This window comes from Botrytis porri (genome assembly GCF_014898465.1).
Source record: "Botrytis porri strain MUCL 3234 chromosome Unknown BPOR_006, whole genome shotgun sequence".
Taxonomy (NCBI): domain Eukaryota; kingdom Fungi; phylum Ascomycota; class Leotiomycetes; order Helotiales; family Sclerotiniaceae; genus Botrytis; species Botrytis porri.
Window position 1 is genome coordinate 2,154,131 of NW_024066080.1, and position 20,218 is coordinate 2,174,348.

A 20,218-nucleotide genomic window follows, 5' to 3' on the forward strand; every position below is an offset into this window, starting at 1 on the left:
ATAGTCTAGCTAACTACCGGGGTTTGTTTGTAGAGGAAAGCATGAAAAGTGCTCATAGTAGCCAATCCCTGTTTTCCCTTCTTTCACTTCCGAGCTGCGTCTGCCATGCGTTCAGACTGAACGCCTCGAAACTCCTCCGAGCTACCTAATACCCACTCAAGAGTAAGCAACTTTCAAGCTTCCATAAATCTCTCTTTTCTGACAACATTGATCTCATCCTTGAGAGCCTTGGCCGAACAAAACTTCGATACACGCTGTGAGGCAGTATCGTGAATTTCTTGATTGACCGAATTTGTTTCTTTTCTGACTCTTACATCATTCGAGGCGGTTGGATGAGCGTCACCAGCTCTTTTAGAGGATGAAAGATGACTTTGCGAATCTTTTATCACTTTCTGGCTTGCTCTCAATCTACTCAACTTATCTTTGGAAGATGACCTCTCATGACTGGGCTTATTACTGTTTCTCGTTTGTCTCTTCGTTGAAGCTGTGGAGCTTCCGAACAAATCAATCCCAGTGACCGATTTTACTGGAATGTGATTCTTGCTTCTGCGACTATCTCTAGGTTCATTCTGTTGTGACTCTGAATCCACGAAGGTTCCTCCCGACTCTTTAAGGTCATCAAGTATACGTCTGCGTTTCGCCATATGTGGAGATCTTGATTGTAGATGACGGTCAAGATTGAAGTAGGGCGACAAAGAAGCATCAGGTAAGCGTTTTCGACGACCTGAGCTTGTAGCCTCTGTTGTAGGTAAGGTATATCTAGGTAGATATTCAAGGATATCATCGTCATCTCGTGGTTTCCAGAACCTTGTTACTCGCTGATATGCCTGCTCTATCGCGTCGGAAACGGGAGGTTTCTTGTACCATGGATGATTTATCGTTTGAACAGCAGTCATACGCTGACTTGCATCACTAGCCAAAAGACCGCGCAGGAATGATCGAGCTCTCCGATGAAGATGAGACCACTTGCTTGCTACCTCTTTTTCATCGGACGAAAGAAAGTTCTTGGCAGCTTGAATTTCTTCCAGCTGGGACGATCGGCCTCGGGAAATCCAAATCTCGCCAGTGAGCAGATTCCATGTCAATATTCCGAACGACCACATATCTGCAGCTGTCGTATATCCATGAATTATATTAGAACCCATGATTTCGCTATCAACAATCAGTACAATTGTTTGTTAACTGTCATTTTTAGAGATATACTCACGGTGCAACATAACCATCTGTCCCTACCGAAGAGAAGAGTCTGCCAGTAGTTTTGTCCGTATAATTGGCAAGACCAAAGTCTGTGAGGATGACTCGAGAGCCGATATCAGTATTTGTAATGAGAATGTTTTCCATTTTAATATCTCTATGTGCGATTCCTTTCGAGTGAAGATATTCCAGAGCCAGAGCTATCTGTCGCGTAATGAGACGAGCATGGGCGTCTTCAAGCCTATTACCACAAGAATCGAAGTATGTATATAGGTCTCCTGCCGCAGCAAGCTCTGTAAACATATACAGCCTGTCATTGGAAAGGAAGGCCCTCTCGATGCGGATAATATTTGGCTATGAGTTATTAGTCTCGGCCATCTGAATACATAGACCAATGAATGATTAAGCCTGTCACAACTTACATGATTAAGTTTAGACAGTATTTCAACTTCTCGTAGGTGTGACTTCCTCGCCAAATCGGTATCATATTGCTGACCTGATTCTGTAGAGCCATGGGAGCTGGGGTTCGCACGTCTTGGGGGGCGTACTTCGATCACTTTACATGCTAACTGCTTCGAGCTGCCAACATTATTGGCAAGAAAGACTTTTCCAGCAATACCACTACCAAGAACATGGCTGGAAATGGTATATCGATCTTTAAAATACTACACATATATAAGTCAACATGAAAGATATACCAAAAGAAAATGGTGACATGAATACCTTGATTTCGATATCAGGCAAAGGCTCATGCGATGTTTTTCTTGATCTTGGTTGGTGAAATCGAAACTTCCAATCGGGACGGATCTCAATCAAATCACCGTCAACAAGAAGACGTCCAATTCTTTCATTGCCGACGATACCAATCAATACATTGTTCACATAGGTACCATTCCTGGACTCAAGGTCTTCGCAATAGATTGCAGGTGGGTATTCATCCAGCTCCTCCGTATCATATATGATGGTGTAAATACGAAAGTGTTGCTTGGAAACAAGCACACTATCAATGGAAAAATCACTACACTCTTAGCAGGTTACAGATCAATTAAACAAAGTACATACCATATCGTCTCTCTTCCCACGTGAAGATAGCCTTTGGCAAGAATCGGAATTGCTGCAAAATCTATATTAGATCACGAAAGGTTGATGAGATAAGAGGCTTACGAACTGATTTTTTGACCGGTCTGTGCATGCTCATACTCGAGCGATGCGACAATGCTGTTACCGATATCATGGCTATTCCCTTCATGAGTTCCCATTCGTGATTTGTCAACGTTCTCACGGCGGTTCTGACCACTGAGCTCACAATTCGACTCTGGTGCTTCCATTGTGATTTTGAGATCTCGGATGGTGGTATTTGAGACAAATTGTGGAAAACCTGAGAACATGAGAATGTGAAAAACAGAGAACGAGAGAAAATGAAGTGGTAATGTATATTTCGAAAAGATATGAAGTTGGATGATGTCGGTCAAGTCAAATAAGCATAGAGAATACTCAAACAATGCGCAAACAATGCGCATTTCCCATCACCTTAGGAGATAGCAGATATCAAAAGATTCGTAGGAAACAAGAAAGAAGGCTTCGAACGTGAATTGCTCACTTGGATACTCATGACCAAATGACCGTAAGTAAATAGTAGTACAGGCGGAAGGAAGTATTAAGAGATGAGATTGTGACTTATCAGTTGAGTAATGCTTCATCATAGAACGTCTTGATTATGTAACTTGAAGCTTCTCTCGATGTATCGCATCACCTTGCTTCTTTTTCACTTCTCTCGTCTTCCTTGGGAAGGAACGAAGGGAGGCAGCCACAAGCAATTCCTAGTTTCACTATCACGTGACAAACTGACCTCCTTCGTCAACGAACTCCCTTTTGTGCGTGGGAGACTGCGAGTCCTCGTACAATTTCAGCCGGTATACATTTTGGGGGGTCTGGTTGAAGTTTGAATGAAAATTGGGCATGACAAAAACATGTTTATTAAGTTTGTTTTCCATTACCACTGGTACCAACCTTATGACAAGTTACAACCAGGCCTTACTGACGTTTCTCTCCCATGACAAAATGCCTGGTGTTGTCAAAGTCAATGAGACTTCCGTAGGTCTAAATATGTGTTACCCATTGGGAAGTGTGATTTTGCCATTCCCGAATAAGCCCCTTGCAAAATTGAGACGCATCGCAGGTCGAGCGCCATACTTTCTGAGCATTTATATACTCGGGCTTCTCCGGCGGGATATTAGACCTATCGTCATATACCAATGTCCTCGACATCTTACATATGAGATTCTGAATGTTCATAACATCTTGTTATGACTAAACATCATACAAGCCCGCATTGGAACATCGTTTGCGAACAACGATCCCCACATGAAGATGCAACATTTTGCGTATGGGTGGTAGACTCACCACAGAATCAAATGTATCATACAAAGGGAGATAATGCTCATGAAATTTTGATCATATGATAATACACGAGAGAGACTGAAAGAGTTGGTTTGCGACATGCGGAAAATGATCCTTTGAATATTTGTATCGATGCCAGATATTGGTATTATGTATTGAAAGTATTCTAAATCTTTGTATTGGTATTAGAGATTGAGGGACTTTGAATATTTTATAATAATATCAGAAATTAAGAGACTTTAATGTTTATATTGATATCAAACATTGATTATCGTTGGGATGAATATGAACCTTTGAATGGAATACCTCAAGCTCTACGGAGCGTCATATCTGAAAAGCATAGGAACATATTATACCGAGTACCTACCAAGTACTTTTCCTCAGGTCGGGCCCGACCAGGTAAAGGATTCGGATATCTTGAGAACAGGTGAGCGGTCATGTGACTAGCCCTAATCAGTCAAAATACGCTAAATTAGCTCGAAAATTAAGCGAGTATCAACACCCATATCTGGAGCTTCAATCAACTGAATTAACTTCTCTTCTTCACCATCTTCATACAACTCATATTGAAAATGTAAGTTGAAATTCATCCATTTTACCTTCAATGCCATTCACAGCACATTCTATGCTTATTTAAAGCATATGAATCATTGCAATCATCAAGTTTCCCCTCATTTCTTCAAGAATAGACTTTTACCCTTCTTGTCGCCAGTTCCATCACTTCCACATCAACAACTTCAAGTATCTATAACTGACAATCATCTTCAGGAGAGCAAAGTGGCGCAAGAAGCGTACTAGACGCTTAAAGCGTAAGCGCCGCAAGACTCGTGCCCGATCGTAAGTTTTCACCTTCCTCTCGCTTCAAATCGAAGATTTGCTCTTCAGCGGTCTTTGTCGTGGGGACAATTTTCTTTGAGCATTTACTGACCCCTCTATAGCAAGTAAACAACTCATAACAACTCGATCTCGATACGCCTTACCTCTCAAATCATAACACCATGACAACATAACCTCTTTTCGAATGTGCCATATCTCGCACCAAACGTCTTCACCTTTTTCAGCATTTCAGTATTCACCAACAAGTTCGGAGTTCGCGCTTCGTTCAACGGCGGCTGAGTGTTCAAGGAAAGATTGGTTTGATGACGCGCACTTGTCAGCATGTGGTGGGAAGTTTTGGAAGGAAGCTGGATCGGTCAACAATGCAATGTCGATTTGTTCATTGAGGGTTTATGAACCAATACGTCATGGGAAAGAAGCTGCCTCTGATGCTAAATGCCTTTTTGACTACCAACCCGATAGGAATGAATAAGAAAAAAAGAAGTTCTTCTTCACTGATGTCATCTTTGCACAATGTGAAATGTCTTGTAAGTGATCGTGATAGATAATGATGCTACTCTTCTCGAAATGGTCGCTGTCGTGTTTTAAAGCCGTTGTAATGTGAATCAAGCTTCCCCGCACATAATATCAAACCCTTCCCCAGATACGCACAAACGAGATAGAGTGCCATTTATGACCAAACCTATCTTCGCTCTCGATTCTATGGAATGTCAAATGCCTGTTGGACTTCCCAAATTATCTTGAATCTATCTACTTTCAGCTACCTACCTAGTATCTCGATGGCAGCATACCTACACACTAGGTAGTCAATAGATGAATTGAACCTGACCAGAATCATTGCGCACCTCATAAATTGGATAAGCTTGAAAGCTGCATATTACCGGCTCAACACAACCCCGCTCATTGGTCAAGCCACTAGCATCTCAGCCTCGTCTGTTTTAGTAAAATGTCGGGAAAAAAGTTTCCAATTGCCGACCCATCCAAAAATTTATTTGCTTTGCGACAGAACAGAAGCTTGTAAACCCCGGCGCCTTCATACAATTTGCCTAGGCTTCACATTAATCACACAATGGCGGACAATATTGAGAAAAGTAAGAAGCGTAAGAAGAACGCCGATGGTTCTTCGAGACCCAGCAAAAAAGTGGCAATCGAAGAAGACAGAAATGTTCAGATTTCCTTAATGGATGGTGATGAATGGGCTCCTATAATTGGTATGTTTCTAAGTTAAGACCAGGAGAATATCAAAGTCTCAAAACGAGTTCCAAGGTTATGAAATGTTGACACTTTATAGCATCCACTCCTGGACTTGCTATGCCGGCATCTATATCTCTTCAACCATTAACAAAGCATCGCAAGAATGCCCCTCAACGACCAGGACGAAGCGGAGCGATTGCTACAACAGAAGTCCTCCTTCATTCCTCAGAACATCCGAAACTTGACTACACTGCGCGGGAGGAAGAAGCGGGTGGTTCTGATACATTATTGAAGCATTATGTCGGTGTGTACGATCCAAAGACTGGAAAATTAGAGGTTATGGAAGCGCGAAAGATGGTGGTTCGTGGGAGCGTTAGAGCGCACCAAGCTACGGAGGCTGAATTTGCCAAACATGTAGGTCTATTGCAAGGGAATCTCAGAGCCGATGCTAACACTACTCGCAGACTATCCGAGAGCTTCGCAATGACCTTGGAGAGACTTTCGGTACTAAGAAAGCGAAGAAAGCCATTGCTTCCGTTACCGAGAATGCCATCTCAGCGAACAGAGGCTCAAGATTACTCGCGGACGGTGCCAAGCCAGCGAAGTTGGATGCTACAAAATCTGCCATCATTGCATCCATGGCAGAAGCTACATCTGGCATGGCATCTAGAAAAGACCTGGAGGAACAAGCAGACGCAGCCAAACCACGACCAAAAGCAGACCTTACCGCGAAAGATATCAAGGATGTGTATACGGTGGACAGCCTCATTGGAAGTGATATTTTCAAGTCTGTACCGGTCTTGGAATGGGAACAATCAGTCAAAGCAAAGAAGAACATTACGACCAACTCGAGATATGTGTCGGCCAGAATCGTCTCTGCAGCTACTGCAGGTGTTAATAAGCTCAGAGTCTTACGATACCTCCTTCTTTTGTTAGATTTACACATGGCTTCACGACCAATGCGAGGTGGAAGAATGCTGCCTAAGCGCGAGGAAATGAAAACAAAGTTGGGTGACAATATACCGCAATGCGTCATTGAAGATGTGCGACGCAAATACTCAGATGCTGGAGTCATGTCAAAATTCAAGTCTGATCTACTCATCACCCACGCATGTGCATTAGCATGTCTGGTTGATAATTATGAAGTTGATTTGTATGATCTTCAGCTGGATTTGAAATTAGAGACAAAGGAGATGACTCAATATTTCAAGGAGATTGGTGCGAGAGTTGTGGGACTTCCGGAGGCGAGGAGGAAGGCATTAGATTTAGACAAGGCGACTGCCGCACAAAGGAGGACAGCGAAGTTGAAGTTGCCATTAGATTTCCCAAGAGTGCCATTTGGAAGGAGAGGATAAAAATGAGTTGGGAGTAGGCTAGGCTGGTGACTATTATTGGCGAAGCGGAGTAGTTAGGATCTTGGTTTTAATACTGAAATTGAAGATGACGAATTCTATGGCAATTGATAGTAAAGATACTGGTTCGTTTTTATCCCTCAACTTTGATTGAAACAATAACTTGGATCAGGGCATTTTGATTCTTTGAACACTCTAGACATTCCGGAACAATACAACGACTAGAATGACCTTGATTGTATAAGATGTCAAGATGATTCGTAACATTCACAGTCTATGATGGTCTACAACACTTTGAAATAATACATTCACGGAAGGGAGAAACACCTGTCAACGTATCAAGCCGAAAGTATTCATCTTCCTTCCGATAGTGAAAGTGCTATTGTGGATTGTCAGAGACTTCCCAACACAGCCTGGACTTCTCATTCTCCTCCAACATCCAACCTCGATGGACGATACTGGCTGCTCGGTCCTAAAGATGGCAAGTGCAAGGTAGGCACACGAGTTACTCTTGCTTCGTAGTCGCAACTGCCATCTTAAGTTGTTTACTGTTTACTATTTCTTGTGAAAATCTTCAACATGATTTTCTTCTTCTTCTTTTTCTTCGTACATTATTAACCAAATTTGGGGAAATTCTTGGTCCAGCGATTTATTTTTATTTTTATTATGAAGAAGTTTTGGGCTGCGGTAAGGAGAGGAGGAGAGGATTGGTAGTTGCGGCGCTTACTGCTGGTTGGGTCTACGACTGTAGTCACTCTTTCACAGACCAGCTCTTCAGCAGACGATTTGCGGATGACGTTTACGACTCCGTCTCTGCATCTGTGAAGGGTGTCTGGCAGTCGGCCCAAGCCACCACCTGGACTCGGGGTGAAGCTGTGACGACGGCGGAGAGAGCCCGAGCAGAAGTGGAAATTTCGACCCTGGGCTCCTGAGTGTGTAGCAAGCCACGGTAAGGTGATCTTACTGACTGCATCCCTCTCCTCAGCGAAAAAAAAATCCAATTCCTAAATCAAGTTCAGTCAGCATTTCGCTCTCGATCTCTCACACACACATTTTCGAAAAATCCAATTCCTATATCAAGTTAAGTCGGCATCCCACTCTCTCTTTCGACTTCTTTCTCGATCAAAGTCTCAACTTTCATATTGAATTTGTCCTTGGCGTGCCACCAGCACCAGTGCCAATTGCTCCGACTCCCTCCCTGTTCACGCTGCTTCTGCTGTTTCGCCACCAGCACCAGCACTACCTCACTTTCCTACCCTGGACAAGTGTATGAAAGATTTAAGCGGATAGACTACGCACTCAATTAACGTTCTTGTAGTAGGCATAGCGAGTTGCATATCGGAATTTTAGTATTTGTGGCCAGAAGAAACTTCCGAGTGCGCGGGGTATAGCACTAATGATTCGTTGACTACCGAGCCTTCTAAGGTTATGTTGTATAATTATATGGTTGTATGGTAAGATTGTATAGTTATATGATGGTATGAGAGTGATTGTATAAAGTGATTAGGGACAATTATAGGGTCTTGAAGGGAGGGGGGTGAAGAGGGGGGAAGGGCAGGGGTCACAAGGGATCGGATCGTCATACTTCAGAAGGAGCTAGGTTTAGCCTTATACATAAATCCTACGTCAAATACAAGTTCTTCTACAAAAACCTTATTAATATAATGATTTTCTCGCAGGCTCTAGAACATTGAAAAGTGTGACACTTTGCCTTAGATGAACTGCGAGAGCAGGGTACAAAATGACCTTAGAAATTCTTTCAGACTTCCTTCTCATATCTTTCTTTATACAACTTTGGTTTTCCTGTCATTGAAACCTATTATTGAAACCTATTATCAAATCTCTCAATTCGCTTCGGACAATCAAATCTCCCAATTGGCTTCAGACAATCAGACCTTTCTATTCGCTTCAGACAATTAAATAATTAATAATTATGCCGGCACGTGTAGCACTAAAGAGAATAATTCCCTTTGCAGAGTTGGTGGCAACCAGTGCGGCAACCGGAACGCTAATCGTGCCTTCGAACATACCCCGACGAAACGTTCTTCGATAGAAGTCATTGAATCAGCCATTGAAAAGGCAACCTTTGTCACGCTTTATCTGAATTTTAAACCAAGCTGGCAGATGTTGTGTGCTGCAAGTGTCTACAGCATCTACAGCAGTTTTTGCAAACAAATTTGCACCAGAATCTTCGATGATTGCAAAAGAGAATAGGACAGGATCAAAGTGGTAGATGAGGCTGCTTCAAACTTAGGTATGTTTCACATCATTGATGAGAACACACATATATTATCAGTTACTGGCCGACACTCTTAGAAGCTCGAGAGAAAAAATCACTTGACAATGAAGATAGCTTTGTTGAGGACACTACATCGTCGTGCGATACGTTGGAACCGTTTTTCGACTAGAATGGGTACCGGCGTAACGGATGGGAGGGGTTTTGGAGTTGTCATTGACTTGTAGTAGTGTTTGGATGCTGGGTTATATCGATACCTGATAATGACTGTACACTAGTATCAGGCACAGCAAGATGAGATCTCCGTTGGAGAAGGGTGCAGTTGAGGAGTAAGATTATTCCTCTCTATTCCCTAAGGCGTGGAATAATCTAAAATACTCGTGTTTAAGCATTACGGGATTTCTTAATTACACACCGAGTGCAAGGTTTCGAGAATCATCCATGGTCTCGACTAATAAGAATAATGATGTTCAGTGAGGTTCAAGATAGGGGTGATCATGTTCACGTGATGTCTTATTCTATATTTGGTTGGCAAGGTTATCCCCTTCTATACGAACTCGAAAAAGAAATAAAATTACAAATGTATTCGATCATCTCTATATCTCGTATTTCCTCTCCTTTTCAAACAATATATAAGTCATGTAACCCAGAAGCTGCCTTGATAGATGAATATTGATACTTTCCTTTGAATCATTTCTCTCGCTTTTTCTCCACCATCAATTGTTACACCATGTCCAATGCCGAGGCCTGGAAAAGACGTTCCATATACCAAGTGCTCACCGACAGATTTGCCATAGAAGATGAGAATAATTCAGATAGAGGCCCAGATCATGGAATAAGAGAATATTGTGGTGGAACATGGAGGGGAATAATATCTAAACTTGATTATATCCAAGGAATGGGTTTTGATGCAGTTTGGATTTCACCCGTTTGTTTTTGAACCTCTTCAGTGTTCTAATTGCAATTTACTAACGATTCGATACAGATCACTAAGAATATCGAAGAATTGACTGAATATGGAGTTGCCTATCATGGTTATTGGCCAGAGGATATTTATTCAGTAAATCCACATTTTGGAACCGCGGATGATTTAGTCGCCCTATCAGATGCTTTGCACGCCCGGGGTATGTTTTTGATGGTTGATATAGTTGTCAATCATATGGGTTCACCTCCCACAGTGGAATATTCCAGATACGTACCCTTTAATGATTCATCATACTACCATCCACAGTCATTCATCACAAATTACGAAAATCAGCAGCAAAGCGAGGAAGGATGGTTGGGGGATGGACATGTGCCATTACCCGATCTAAATACGGAGGATCCTACCGTGGTACTCACCCTCCAAGCCTGGATCACAAAAATTGTACAAAAGTTTAAAATTGATGGTTTGAGACTTGACACCGTCAAACATGTCAGGAAGAACTTCTGGCCCGATTTTATTCGGGCTGCTGGGGTCTGGTCCGTGGGTGAGGTATTATCAGGTGATCCCGACTATTTAAGCTCATATCAACCTTATGTTGGAGGCCTCCTGGACTATGGGACATATTATCCTTTGAAGAGAGCCTTTCATAGGGATGGCGGAAGTATGTATGAGCTGATCAACCTCCTCACTCCTGCATACCGATCAAAATTCCGCGACACACAGCAAATGTCGACTTTTATGGAGAATCATGATATGCCACGGTTCACCAGCGACACCAACGCGGATTTGGCTGTTGTAAAGAATGCTATGGCATGGACTTTACTTACCGATGGTGTGCCAATTGTTTACTATGGACAAGAACAATCTTATTCAGGAGATGGTGATCCTGGCTCGCGAGAGCTGATGTGGACATCCAATTACAACATCACACCGCTATACCAATACATTGCACGTTTGAACCAGATCAGAAAGCTGGGGTGGGATGCAGGATTTGGTACACATCTAACCACAAAACTTTACATTGAAGACAATGTTGCTGCTACACAAAAGGGCCCCGTGCTTATGGTGCTGACCAACCTAGGTAGCCAGGCCAGATCCAAAAATATCTCCATACCTACCATGTTCCACAACGGGACCATAATAGTCGACATTCTCACGGGAGAATCTTTCAAAGTCAAGCGATCGACGAATATCACCATATTATCTGGAGAACCTCGAATTTTTCTCCCTCTTGGTCTAGCAGAAAACATCTGTGATGAAATTTTACCACCAGCTCAGAATGCCATATCGAAATTATTCTCTAGAATATTTGGTGCCTCCTCTTCTTCCAAAACTGCCGCCGAAATCACAGATTGGCCATATGGTGAACCGGTCAACAGCGCAGATATTATAGTCCGAGAGAAAGATCCGGTTGCGGAACAGGCGGGAGCCAAGATTTTGATGCCGAGCGTTCAGGAGAGTTCATCTCCGTGGTCGATATTCTATGCTGCTAGATAATTAAGCGATAGAGTGTACTTTGTTTTTGAGTTAGGAAGAGTTTTTAGATTAATCATTATAATTAGAAGATACCTTGGATTATTACAATTCATTTTTTTCATGTCTCGATGAATTGGCGGACGTTTTCTTTGGTCTTTTTGCGTGCATAGAACTCATGCTTACAACGTAGGTGGGCAGGAGCTATAAATCCATTCGCATGAAGAGGAGCAATATCTTTGCAGTTTGAGCAAACAATACGGTGGATGATTAACTCCGTGATTGAAACCACCTGCTAATACTTGACTGCTGCTATCATCACCTTCCTTCACTTCTACAAAATTCTGCTTATCGATTGTCAATTCTGAACGAGGAATGTTGTATCAGATACCATGAATAACCGGACTGAGTCAGGGTGCATCAGGATTCTCAACAACAAGGGGAAATGGGTTATTCCTCACGAAGCTTGGAATCCGTGTTGCGGGGGCGGTGGAGGTAATAAGCCGACATACAGAGGAACACATACTGAGTTAGTTTGTGGAATGGAATGAGATTTCAATGCGGTACAGTACTTTTATCTAATCCTGAGCCCTTGTGCAACATGACGTTCAGACATAAAAGAAAGAAAGTGTACACGGTGATTATCCAACACTTGGTTCAAATCAAAATTGCATCCTGAACTTCTTCCAAAAGACAACGAGCGATCAACTTTCAATACGAAAGGAATAATACACCAGGTAAGAGACAAAAAACCCAATAAACGAAATCACAGAAAATAAACTCAGGACCTCGAATTTCGCCGACCTTACTGTAGCCATTTCAGACCACATTGTAAAACCGAAGACAACACTGAAGGCCAACGTTAAATAGACGATAGACACTTGAAGTTATGTCAGCTATTTCAGTATATGTAGCACCTCGAAGATGGTAAACGTACAGCCAGGAGTTAAGCCAAAAATATCCCTTTCAGCCCTTGGAGCCGTCCCGCGGCCCGCTAGCTTTCTGTCCGAAGCAGCTTTTGACGACCCCAATTCCTTGTCCACAAATGCAAACAACAACGTGCCTACCTCAACACCAAATATCGAGCGGAATGTATTGACATCGAAGGTTCTGAGTTCTGATCCCCGAGCATATTTCCATTGGGCGTCCAAGTTCTCGGCTTCATGTTTTGGGACATCGCAATGATTATGAAGTATGTGAGAAATATATTCCCGAACTGTAAGTGCAGTTGCGTCGAGCGGGAGAATTGAAGGAGCAGTGGACACCTTGGAGAAACTTGGGAATTTGAAGGTTTTTGCAGTGATGTGTGTTGAGTTTTGATAAATGCTGCAAGAACCGATGAGCTGGAGAGAAATCGCTCTATTGTAGTAAGTTGTCTGTGGAGAGCCGGAACACGGCAAAGTGTGGATTTGAACGATTGCCTCATTTCGACAGCGGGGACCAACAGTTTGCAAGGACGGATAAGTCAACGTTACTCAGGGCATCTAATAGTTCGAGAAATAATCAACAATAAAGAGTATTAAGTCCTCAAAATAATTACATAATTTAAGATATTGAACTATCTTTATGTTTCTAATTGCTATTAGACATTCAAATCCTTATATCATTGAACTGTAGTCCGAACTACTTGTCGGCTATTTCGATAAATTCTGTCGACCAAACCTGAGCAAGCCTAATATTTTAACAAGGTATCCTTCCTAAATTATAGAGAATACGTATTTGGTTGAGAGATATAACTATAGTGATCCTTAATAGCGGCATGGTCCATTTTGTACCTGTTTGTAGTCGCAAGAGTCTATGAAACATCTAACCTCCCAAAAGTTGCACTTGTATTGTAGGTGGCGGTCCGAATCTTCAAAATTCAATTGGTTAAAATTGATCAGTCAGTCGTGATATTACTGTGTTACTCTCTCACCAGCATATTTGTTTCAAAGTGCCAGAAAGTGTCACTCATATCTGGATACATCGGAAACTTTGAGAAGATTGAACATATGAATTTAATTGAAATCATCTTTCATTTAATGTTCTGGCTCGCTTAGATACCTCATTGATAGGAGTTTCCAAGACATTACGCTCTTTTCCGGAAACAGCCTTGCGCTTCTTTTCACCGATACCCGATGTGCCAAATGCAGTCAATATACGAGCCATGCAAACACTTTTCCGATCATCAAAATTTTCTTCGTTCTGCTGCGTCCGAGATGCGATAAAGGAGCGAGCAGCGCTACCTAGCTTCACAAAATCATTCACCAGCGGCGAACTGAACTCAGCGCCATAGCGAAACGTATTAGCCCATTCAATCAGGTCGAATATCTGTGAGACGGGATGTTTATTGCTCTAGTGATATGACTTGGGAGTCTCGGGAGTGTCGATTGAACCAAGCGGATCGTAAAAGAATATCGCAGAACACCAGAGTCTAGTAACATTAAATCCTTCAGCATTAGATGTACGGATATAATAACCAAGAAGTGATAGCTTTCCAGCTAAACTTTTGTGCTTGTATATATTTGGGTTTTGCGTCATTGCTCCTTTCAACCACTCAATCAACTTTGTCTGAAGCCCATTCAAAATTGCTAAGTCGCATGTGGATGTACATGGCTGACTTAGTTCTCGAGAATTTAATTTAGCGAGAGATTCTTCATCCGAGCACACGTCGAAGTCTGGTGTAATGCATCTCGAGTCCTCTTCAAAATCGTTCAAGTCCAATTCGTTGTCAAACAGCTCTTCAATACTAGACGAGAAGATGCCATGCATTACCGGTGTGGGATTTGGGCTCACTGGAGTTTGAGTCGGTGTCTCTGCAATTACCACTTCGATGGTATCAATTGATAGCGATCCATCGTTGAGCATGACTGGTGGCGACTGAGGAACCTGCACTTCCTTTAATAATGGTGCAGGGGTTTTGGTGTATGGCGGAGGTAATGTGTCCTGTGGGAGCAATGTTTCATATCGATTTGGAGGCCCAAATATGCTCCATTCCACCAACATAGCCCCTTGTTGAACGTACATTTCCTTCACGTTGGTTTTGCGTTTGGCGGTAATTAAATCCGCGTGAAATTTCTTCAAATTCACCTGCGCGTAAGTACTTGGGCCGATGTATACACTGAAGATCTTCGTTTTGGATAGAGATTCAAGTCTTTTGATCAAATCGCTTGAGGTACCATCTTTGGGCGTAATACTCTCAGGAGAATTCTTCCGCTTATTCATAACGACAAAACCGCTCGTAGTCAGATGGAATTCTACACGCATGACAAGTCCTGATTTGCTTATGCCAGCTTGGTGAAGGGCAGAAGCGTTGAGGAAAGATAAATCATCAATGCTTGATGCCAGAAGAGGTGTAAAGGAATCTGTGAAGATGGCGTCCGGAGGAACAATAAACAGCATTTCCATTTGTTTACGCGTACAAGATTGCCTGATAGACACTTTGAGGGAAAAATAGATATGAATATGGCCGTCTGAATCAGAGCTTGCTGTCATAAGAAAATTAAGATTCTGCTTGTTCTGATGCGAGCAAGAGCCTAACGTGAAAGTTTCGTCTGATGATGAATCCTTCCATTTTACAAACACTCTCTCGCGGAGGAGAGGTGGTTCTTGTAGCTGAAGTCCCTTGATTGGAACCAATGTGTCCTACTTCCGTTGTCATAATCAGCAATAGATATAATATAGTAAAGCAATAATTATATTGAAAACCACTAACTTTCGCAACCATGCCGGATTTAAACCAGTCGTAGTTCTTGGAATACAATGGACGTAGGATTGACCGATGAAAGCTGATCTGTGAGTTGTGTTAAAGCTGTTCACAATAGTATATGCTAAAGAACGTAGCCACCACCACTATACAAATAGTTTCGGGGGTTTTCTAAACAACAGGTGCTAAAGAACGTAACCACCACCACCACAGATAGTTTCGGGGTTTTTCTAAACAGCAGGTGCTATAAGACACAATTCTTGTACACAACACATTATAGAAGCAATTTTGTTGGCTCCATCGACAGATGGCGCTTTTATCATGGTATTCGATAGATGGTTTGCGACAGAAATAAAGGGGGGATTGAGATGGCGATGGACAGACAATGATGGACAGATGGCACTGGACAGATGGCGATAGACAAATGGCGACGGATAGATGGCGATGAATAGATGGCGATGGATAAATAACGATGGATGAATAGCACGTTTATTATGATATTCGATAGATAATGTGCGACAAAGATAAAGAGGAGATTGAAATAGCGATAGACAGCCGGTGATGAACAGATAGCGATGGACAGACGGTGATAGACAGATGGCGATGGACAAATGGCGATGGATGGATGGCGATAGACAGATGGTGTGCGACAGAGATAAAGGGAGAATTGAAATGGCGATGGACAGATGATGCTTTTGTTATGGTAACTGATCGATGGTGTATGCGATGGGAACAAAGTGAAGGATGAAAGATGGAGGCTTATGTAATCCTGTATTCATGGTGTGTCATTTTCAAATTTGCAGCCTAATTATAAACCCTTTTCTGATTGGTCATAAGTAGTATGCTGACAGGATAGTGGTTATTCCGATCCGATTCATTTACACCTAAAATATTTATGTTACGGGAGCTGCCTCTAGGATCACGTGGAAGTGTCTAGAGATCTCTCGAGGTGATTTAGATTAGACTTCAAGTAGGAATTCAATAAGGTTGTAATTGTTGTAATTCTTGTAATTATAGTAATGAAATTAATGATTATTTTTAAACATGAAGCTCTATATTCTAATGAAACTCATTTGTTATATAGACCTTCGTCATCTGGAGCCCCTAGGATCCGTATGCTCCTGGAGCCCGTAGCTCCCCAAGGCTCCCTCATGTGACACGCGAATGTGTCATGTGATGTCTGTCGTAACAATTTAGGAATATCTTATTCTTAGTTTAATCATCGCTTTCTAACGAATAAAGTGATTTTTATAGTAAACTATTATAAAGATCTATATATAATATATCTTTATAAATAGTACATATTGATTTATTAAAAAATACTTCTAAGTAAAACATAAATAAAATAGATATATTAAAATCTTACTAAAAAATTTATACATTTTATTTATTCTATATTTTTAATAATAACTTATTTATTATTCTTTAAAAATACAAAATAGGTTTGTACTAACCTACAGACTTTATATAGATATTTATAGTAGATTATAGTCTGAGTCTCTAAAGGGATGAGGAAACCTCTGAATGGGAATATCTCGAGTATCTTTAATTCAATTTTCAATTCAGTATACAATCTTCAATGAATTAATAATCCAATCGGAAAATAATTGATTAAATTAAAGCAATTGAGGGCTTTTAGGATCTTGGGACTGAACCCTTCTAATTTGTAGAGACGTGAACTTTCAATAAGACGCTTCAGAAAACTTCAATGGTCCAATGGAACTGTGCACAAACATCTTCAATTTAGAAACTGAATCCAGGATCAAGAGTCTTATTGCCAGGCTACCTGACGGCTAGCTATTTGAATCGCTGCTTTCGGGATCTCCATCCTCATCATACTCCGCAGTAGTTTTGATCTTGATACTCAACCTCTTAGCTACTCTCTGCCACGGCTCGATCGATTCCTCCGCGCTATCCCAATATATCGTCTTATATTCTTCTGACTCGCACACTGGAGGCTCAAGTACGAGTTCCCCCAGCTGCGTAGTTCCAATCTAAGCACTAGTAACAAGAGATCCTACGGGGGAAGTAGTTCCAAGACGTTGGTGCAGAACTACTCCGACTCACAAGATTGAAGAGATGCAGGAACATGTTCATCTTTACAGCTAATCAAGCACTAGTAGTCTTGGGTAGGGATGGTGTAAGATTCAATATATTCCCAACGACGTGAAGTTCAGGCAGAATGCGGTCTTGATCTCGAAACAACGCGTGGCCGATAGCTTCATACCTTAGAATAGGATCTATTCCGTAAGAGGCAGCTAGATGCACACCATCTCGAGACAAGCCTGTAAATCTTGGTTAATATCAGAGTGTTCAATACTTCGAATTGCAATCCAATAATAAAGATTAATAAATCTCCAAATCAATTAGAATACCCAAATCATTTGAGAAATCATATATAATTAGGACATTGAACTATTTTCAGATTTCTATTTGCTTTCAGATATTCAAACCCTTGTATTGTTGGATTGTAGTTTGGACTATTGGATATCCTAGGTAATACAGATACCAATTCCGAGAAAGTATCGAAGATTGCTAGAGGGTTCACTGAATGGTATCAATATAATAAGTAGCAAAATCAGTTGCCGGTACTGCGCATGACGGGAAAGGCCAAAACGTATGAGCCAGACTTTACCGATACGAGCCCAAGGGAAAACATCTCACGCTGTGTATCTGTGTTAATGAACTCATATTTCAGAATTTCATTAACGGACGGGAGATACAAGCATACAATCTTATAGATGTGCAAATCAACTTCGGGTGGTGCTGTACTCCTCAAAGAGTTTTCTTACAGCGGGTGTAAGCCTATCGCCAAACGATGGCTAGTATCGGGGAAGTGCTTTCACTCAGACAGATGATTTCGAGATCCAGCAACTCTGAGAAGTTCTTTGGTATGGTCAAGATCGAATGTATCGAGCTGCACTTTAGGGTGTCGTACGGTACGTCGTTTAAACAAGCAGGACCCTCTGTATAAATGATTGAAAAATTAGAAACACCTATGTATCTCTGCTGTGTCGTAGATTCGACATCTGAATGAGAGTGAAAGATTCGCCGCCATCCTTCACAACAGCTTGTACATCATTTTTTGCGCCACAGAAATGCATGAGAAGACTTTGTTGAATTTCTTGGCTTTTGAAGCTTTGAGTCAGTCGTCAACGGACGGCAAGCCATCATCTCTCGAAAGCGAATCACCACTCGCATGCTGTAATTTTGGGCATTGATCCGACACTCACCATTCGCTTCATAGTTCTATTCGCTCTTAATAGCCCACACCGTGGAGCTCTCGAGTTGTCTTCTCACCAATGAATACTTCTTCAGTGCGAATCCTACCCATCGAGTTCGGCCGCTCGAGCCCTTGAGTGCCACATGAGAATTGGCGGAGGGCCAAGCCCATCATTTGAGTACCCTACTTTCCTGCCTCATTTTGGTACAAGACAGATATTTCTAATTAGTTTGAGCTACAAAGTATACATGGACCGAAGTATTGAAGACTTCGAGCCCGGATGACTCATTCTCCGATTTCCGTCTCGACGAGTCGCAGCATGTAAATATTACCTTTGCGCATAATATAAATCTATTTAGTTCGCTAGGTGAATTAGAGTTTTGCCAATACATTGAATTGACACATCCAATTTATTTACAAACAAGATTGGTTGTTACATTGGGAAAGAACCGTTTCGCCCTTGAAGTTTTAAATCATGTCAACATCGTCCCTTGCGGCCACAATGAAGTCTCCCAAGGCCAATTCTCTGTTATTACTCTTGCAGATGTCTGATATAGAGTTGAACAATCAAATAAAGGACAATGGTAAATGGAAGAAGCGGTCGGAAGAGACCACTCTCGATGTAAATTTCCCGGAGTTAGACAACGCGTCCTTGGAAACCATCAACCTCGTACTTATTGGATCCAGCATGCTCGAACGGTTCAGAACAACTGGCCACGACCTCAATTTAGGTTCAAAGCCAGGAATTTTCAACGCCGGGGTAGGAGGCGATACAATCCCCAACTTCCTTTACCGCATCAATCTAGACCTCCTCTGGAAAGCCAAGACCCAAGAGAAAGTGGGAATGGTTATTGTCATATCGTTTCCAATGATTTGAAAAAAACCCGGTCGAAGCTTGATCGAAGCTCAACTTTACCAATTCGCTCTTCACTTGGAGGCATTGAGAAGAACATTCCCCCGAGCACGAATCGTGGTCACGGCACTATTTTACAAGAGAGATATCCACGTATCGGATGTTGATAGAAGTAACGAGGATCTACAAAACATAATCTCTGGATTGCCTCGCGTGGAGTGGCTAGCAGCACCGGAAGTCAATCTTGTCAACCATTTTGAGGATCACGTCCACTTGAACAGAGCTGGTTATAAGATATGGGATAAATGGCTGGTGGAAAAACTTGACATTTAGCAACGGTGATGGATAGATAGTATTCGAGGAGAAGCCTTTCAACCCGAGGTCTTGGACAAATGGCCACTATACGACATCTACCGCTAACATATCGGCAACCACTGTAACTTGCAGCAGATCGCCAACCTTTTTGAGTCAGTACCTTGAACGGGAGCTCAATAGAGACTTCCAAAAGATGTCAGTATGCCAAGAGGAATTATTCTCGAATTTACAATCTGAGGGGGTTCTGCTTACATACCACATGACATGATCCACCTTCCACCTTCCACTTCCCGTCTTCCATCTTCCATCATCCGCCTACAGATGACTGCGCTTCTAGAATAGGTTTAGACATGAGGTGTAGCTTTGAAATTTCGACGTTTGCGGTTGATGGAAAGGAGATTGTGGGGGTTTCAATCCATATTGGGTTATTTCCTAAGCGGTTGTGGCCAAGGCGGCGCTTGAAGTGGCCATGCTCCGTCATAATTTCCGATTCTTGTTACGCTTGTTTCATTTATGAGGAACCCCTGAATT

At 42.0% G+C, this 20,218-nt stretch overlaps 6 protein-coding genes across 6 annotated transcripts; 4 read left to right on the forward strand and 2 right to left on the reverse strand.

Moving 5' to 3' along the window:
• Positions 1-173: 173 nt before the first annotated feature.
• Positions 174-2,522, reverse strand: EAF01_005156 (uncharacterized protein; the record flags this gene model as incomplete). The annotated part of the gene is made up of 6 exons (XM_038913411.1): positions 174-1,152; positions 1,208-1,548; positions 1,617-1,859; positions 1,918-2,212; positions 2,257-2,308; positions 2,363-2,522. The coding sequence occupies 6 exons, from the start codon at positions 2,520-2,522 to the stop codon at positions 174-176; spliced, it is 2,070 nt and encodes a 689-aa protein (XP_038771497.1).
• Positions 2,523-3,836: 1,314 nt separating this feature from the next.
• On the forward strand, positions 3,837-4,903 carry EAF01_005157 (uncharacterized protein; the record flags this gene model as incomplete). Its single annotated transcript, XM_038913412.1, has 3 exons — positions 3,837-4,021; positions 4,363-4,431; positions 4,678-4,903. 3 exons carry the CDS (start codon positions 3,837-3,839, stop codon positions 4,901-4,903), a joined length of 480 nt encoding a protein of 159 aa, XP_038771498.1.
• Positions 4,904-5,500: 597 nt separating this feature from the next.
• EAF01_005158 (uncharacterized protein) lies at positions 5,501-7,141 on the forward strand (the record flags this gene model as incomplete). Its single annotated transcript, XM_038913413.1, has 3 exons — positions 5,501-5,642; positions 5,723-6,039; positions 6,090-7,141. 3 exons carry the CDS (start codon positions 5,501-5,503, stop codon positions 6,978-6,980), a joined length of 1,350 nt encoding a protein of 449 aa, XP_038771499.1. The 3' UTR covers positions 6,981-7,141.
• Positions 7,142-9,943: 2,802 nt separating this feature from the next.
• EAF01_005159 (uncharacterized protein) lies at positions 9,944-11,635 on the forward strand (the record flags this gene model as incomplete). Its single annotated transcript, XM_038913414.1, has 2 exons — positions 9,944-10,141; positions 10,199-11,635. The coding sequence occupies 2 exons, from the start codon at positions 9,944-9,946 to the stop codon at positions 11,633-11,635; spliced, it is 1,635 nt and encodes a 544-aa protein (XP_038771500.1).
• A 1,608-nt stretch (positions 11,636-13,243) lies between these two features.
• On the reverse strand, positions 13,244-16,107 carry EAF01_005160 (uncharacterized protein). The gene is made up of 2 exons (XM_038913415.1): positions 15,306-16,107; positions 13,244-15,235 (listed from the first exon to the last, which is right to left on the reverse strand). The coding sequence occupies exons 1-2, from the start codon at positions 15,315-15,317 to the stop codon at positions 13,946-13,948; spliced, it is 1,302 nt and encodes a 433-aa protein (XP_038771501.1). The 5' UTR covers positions 15,318-16,107; the 3' UTR covers positions 13,244-13,945.
• A 2,887-nt stretch (positions 16,108-18,994) lies between these two features.
• Positions 18,995-19,705, forward strand: EAF01_005161 (uncharacterized protein; the record flags this gene model as incomplete). The annotated part of the gene is made up of 2 exons (XM_038913416.1): positions 18,995-19,380; positions 19,414-19,705. 2 exons carry the CDS (start codon positions 18,995-18,997, stop codon positions 19,703-19,705), a joined length of 678 nt encoding a protein of 225 aa, XP_038771502.1.
• Positions 19,706-20,218: the final 513 nt, after the last annotated feature.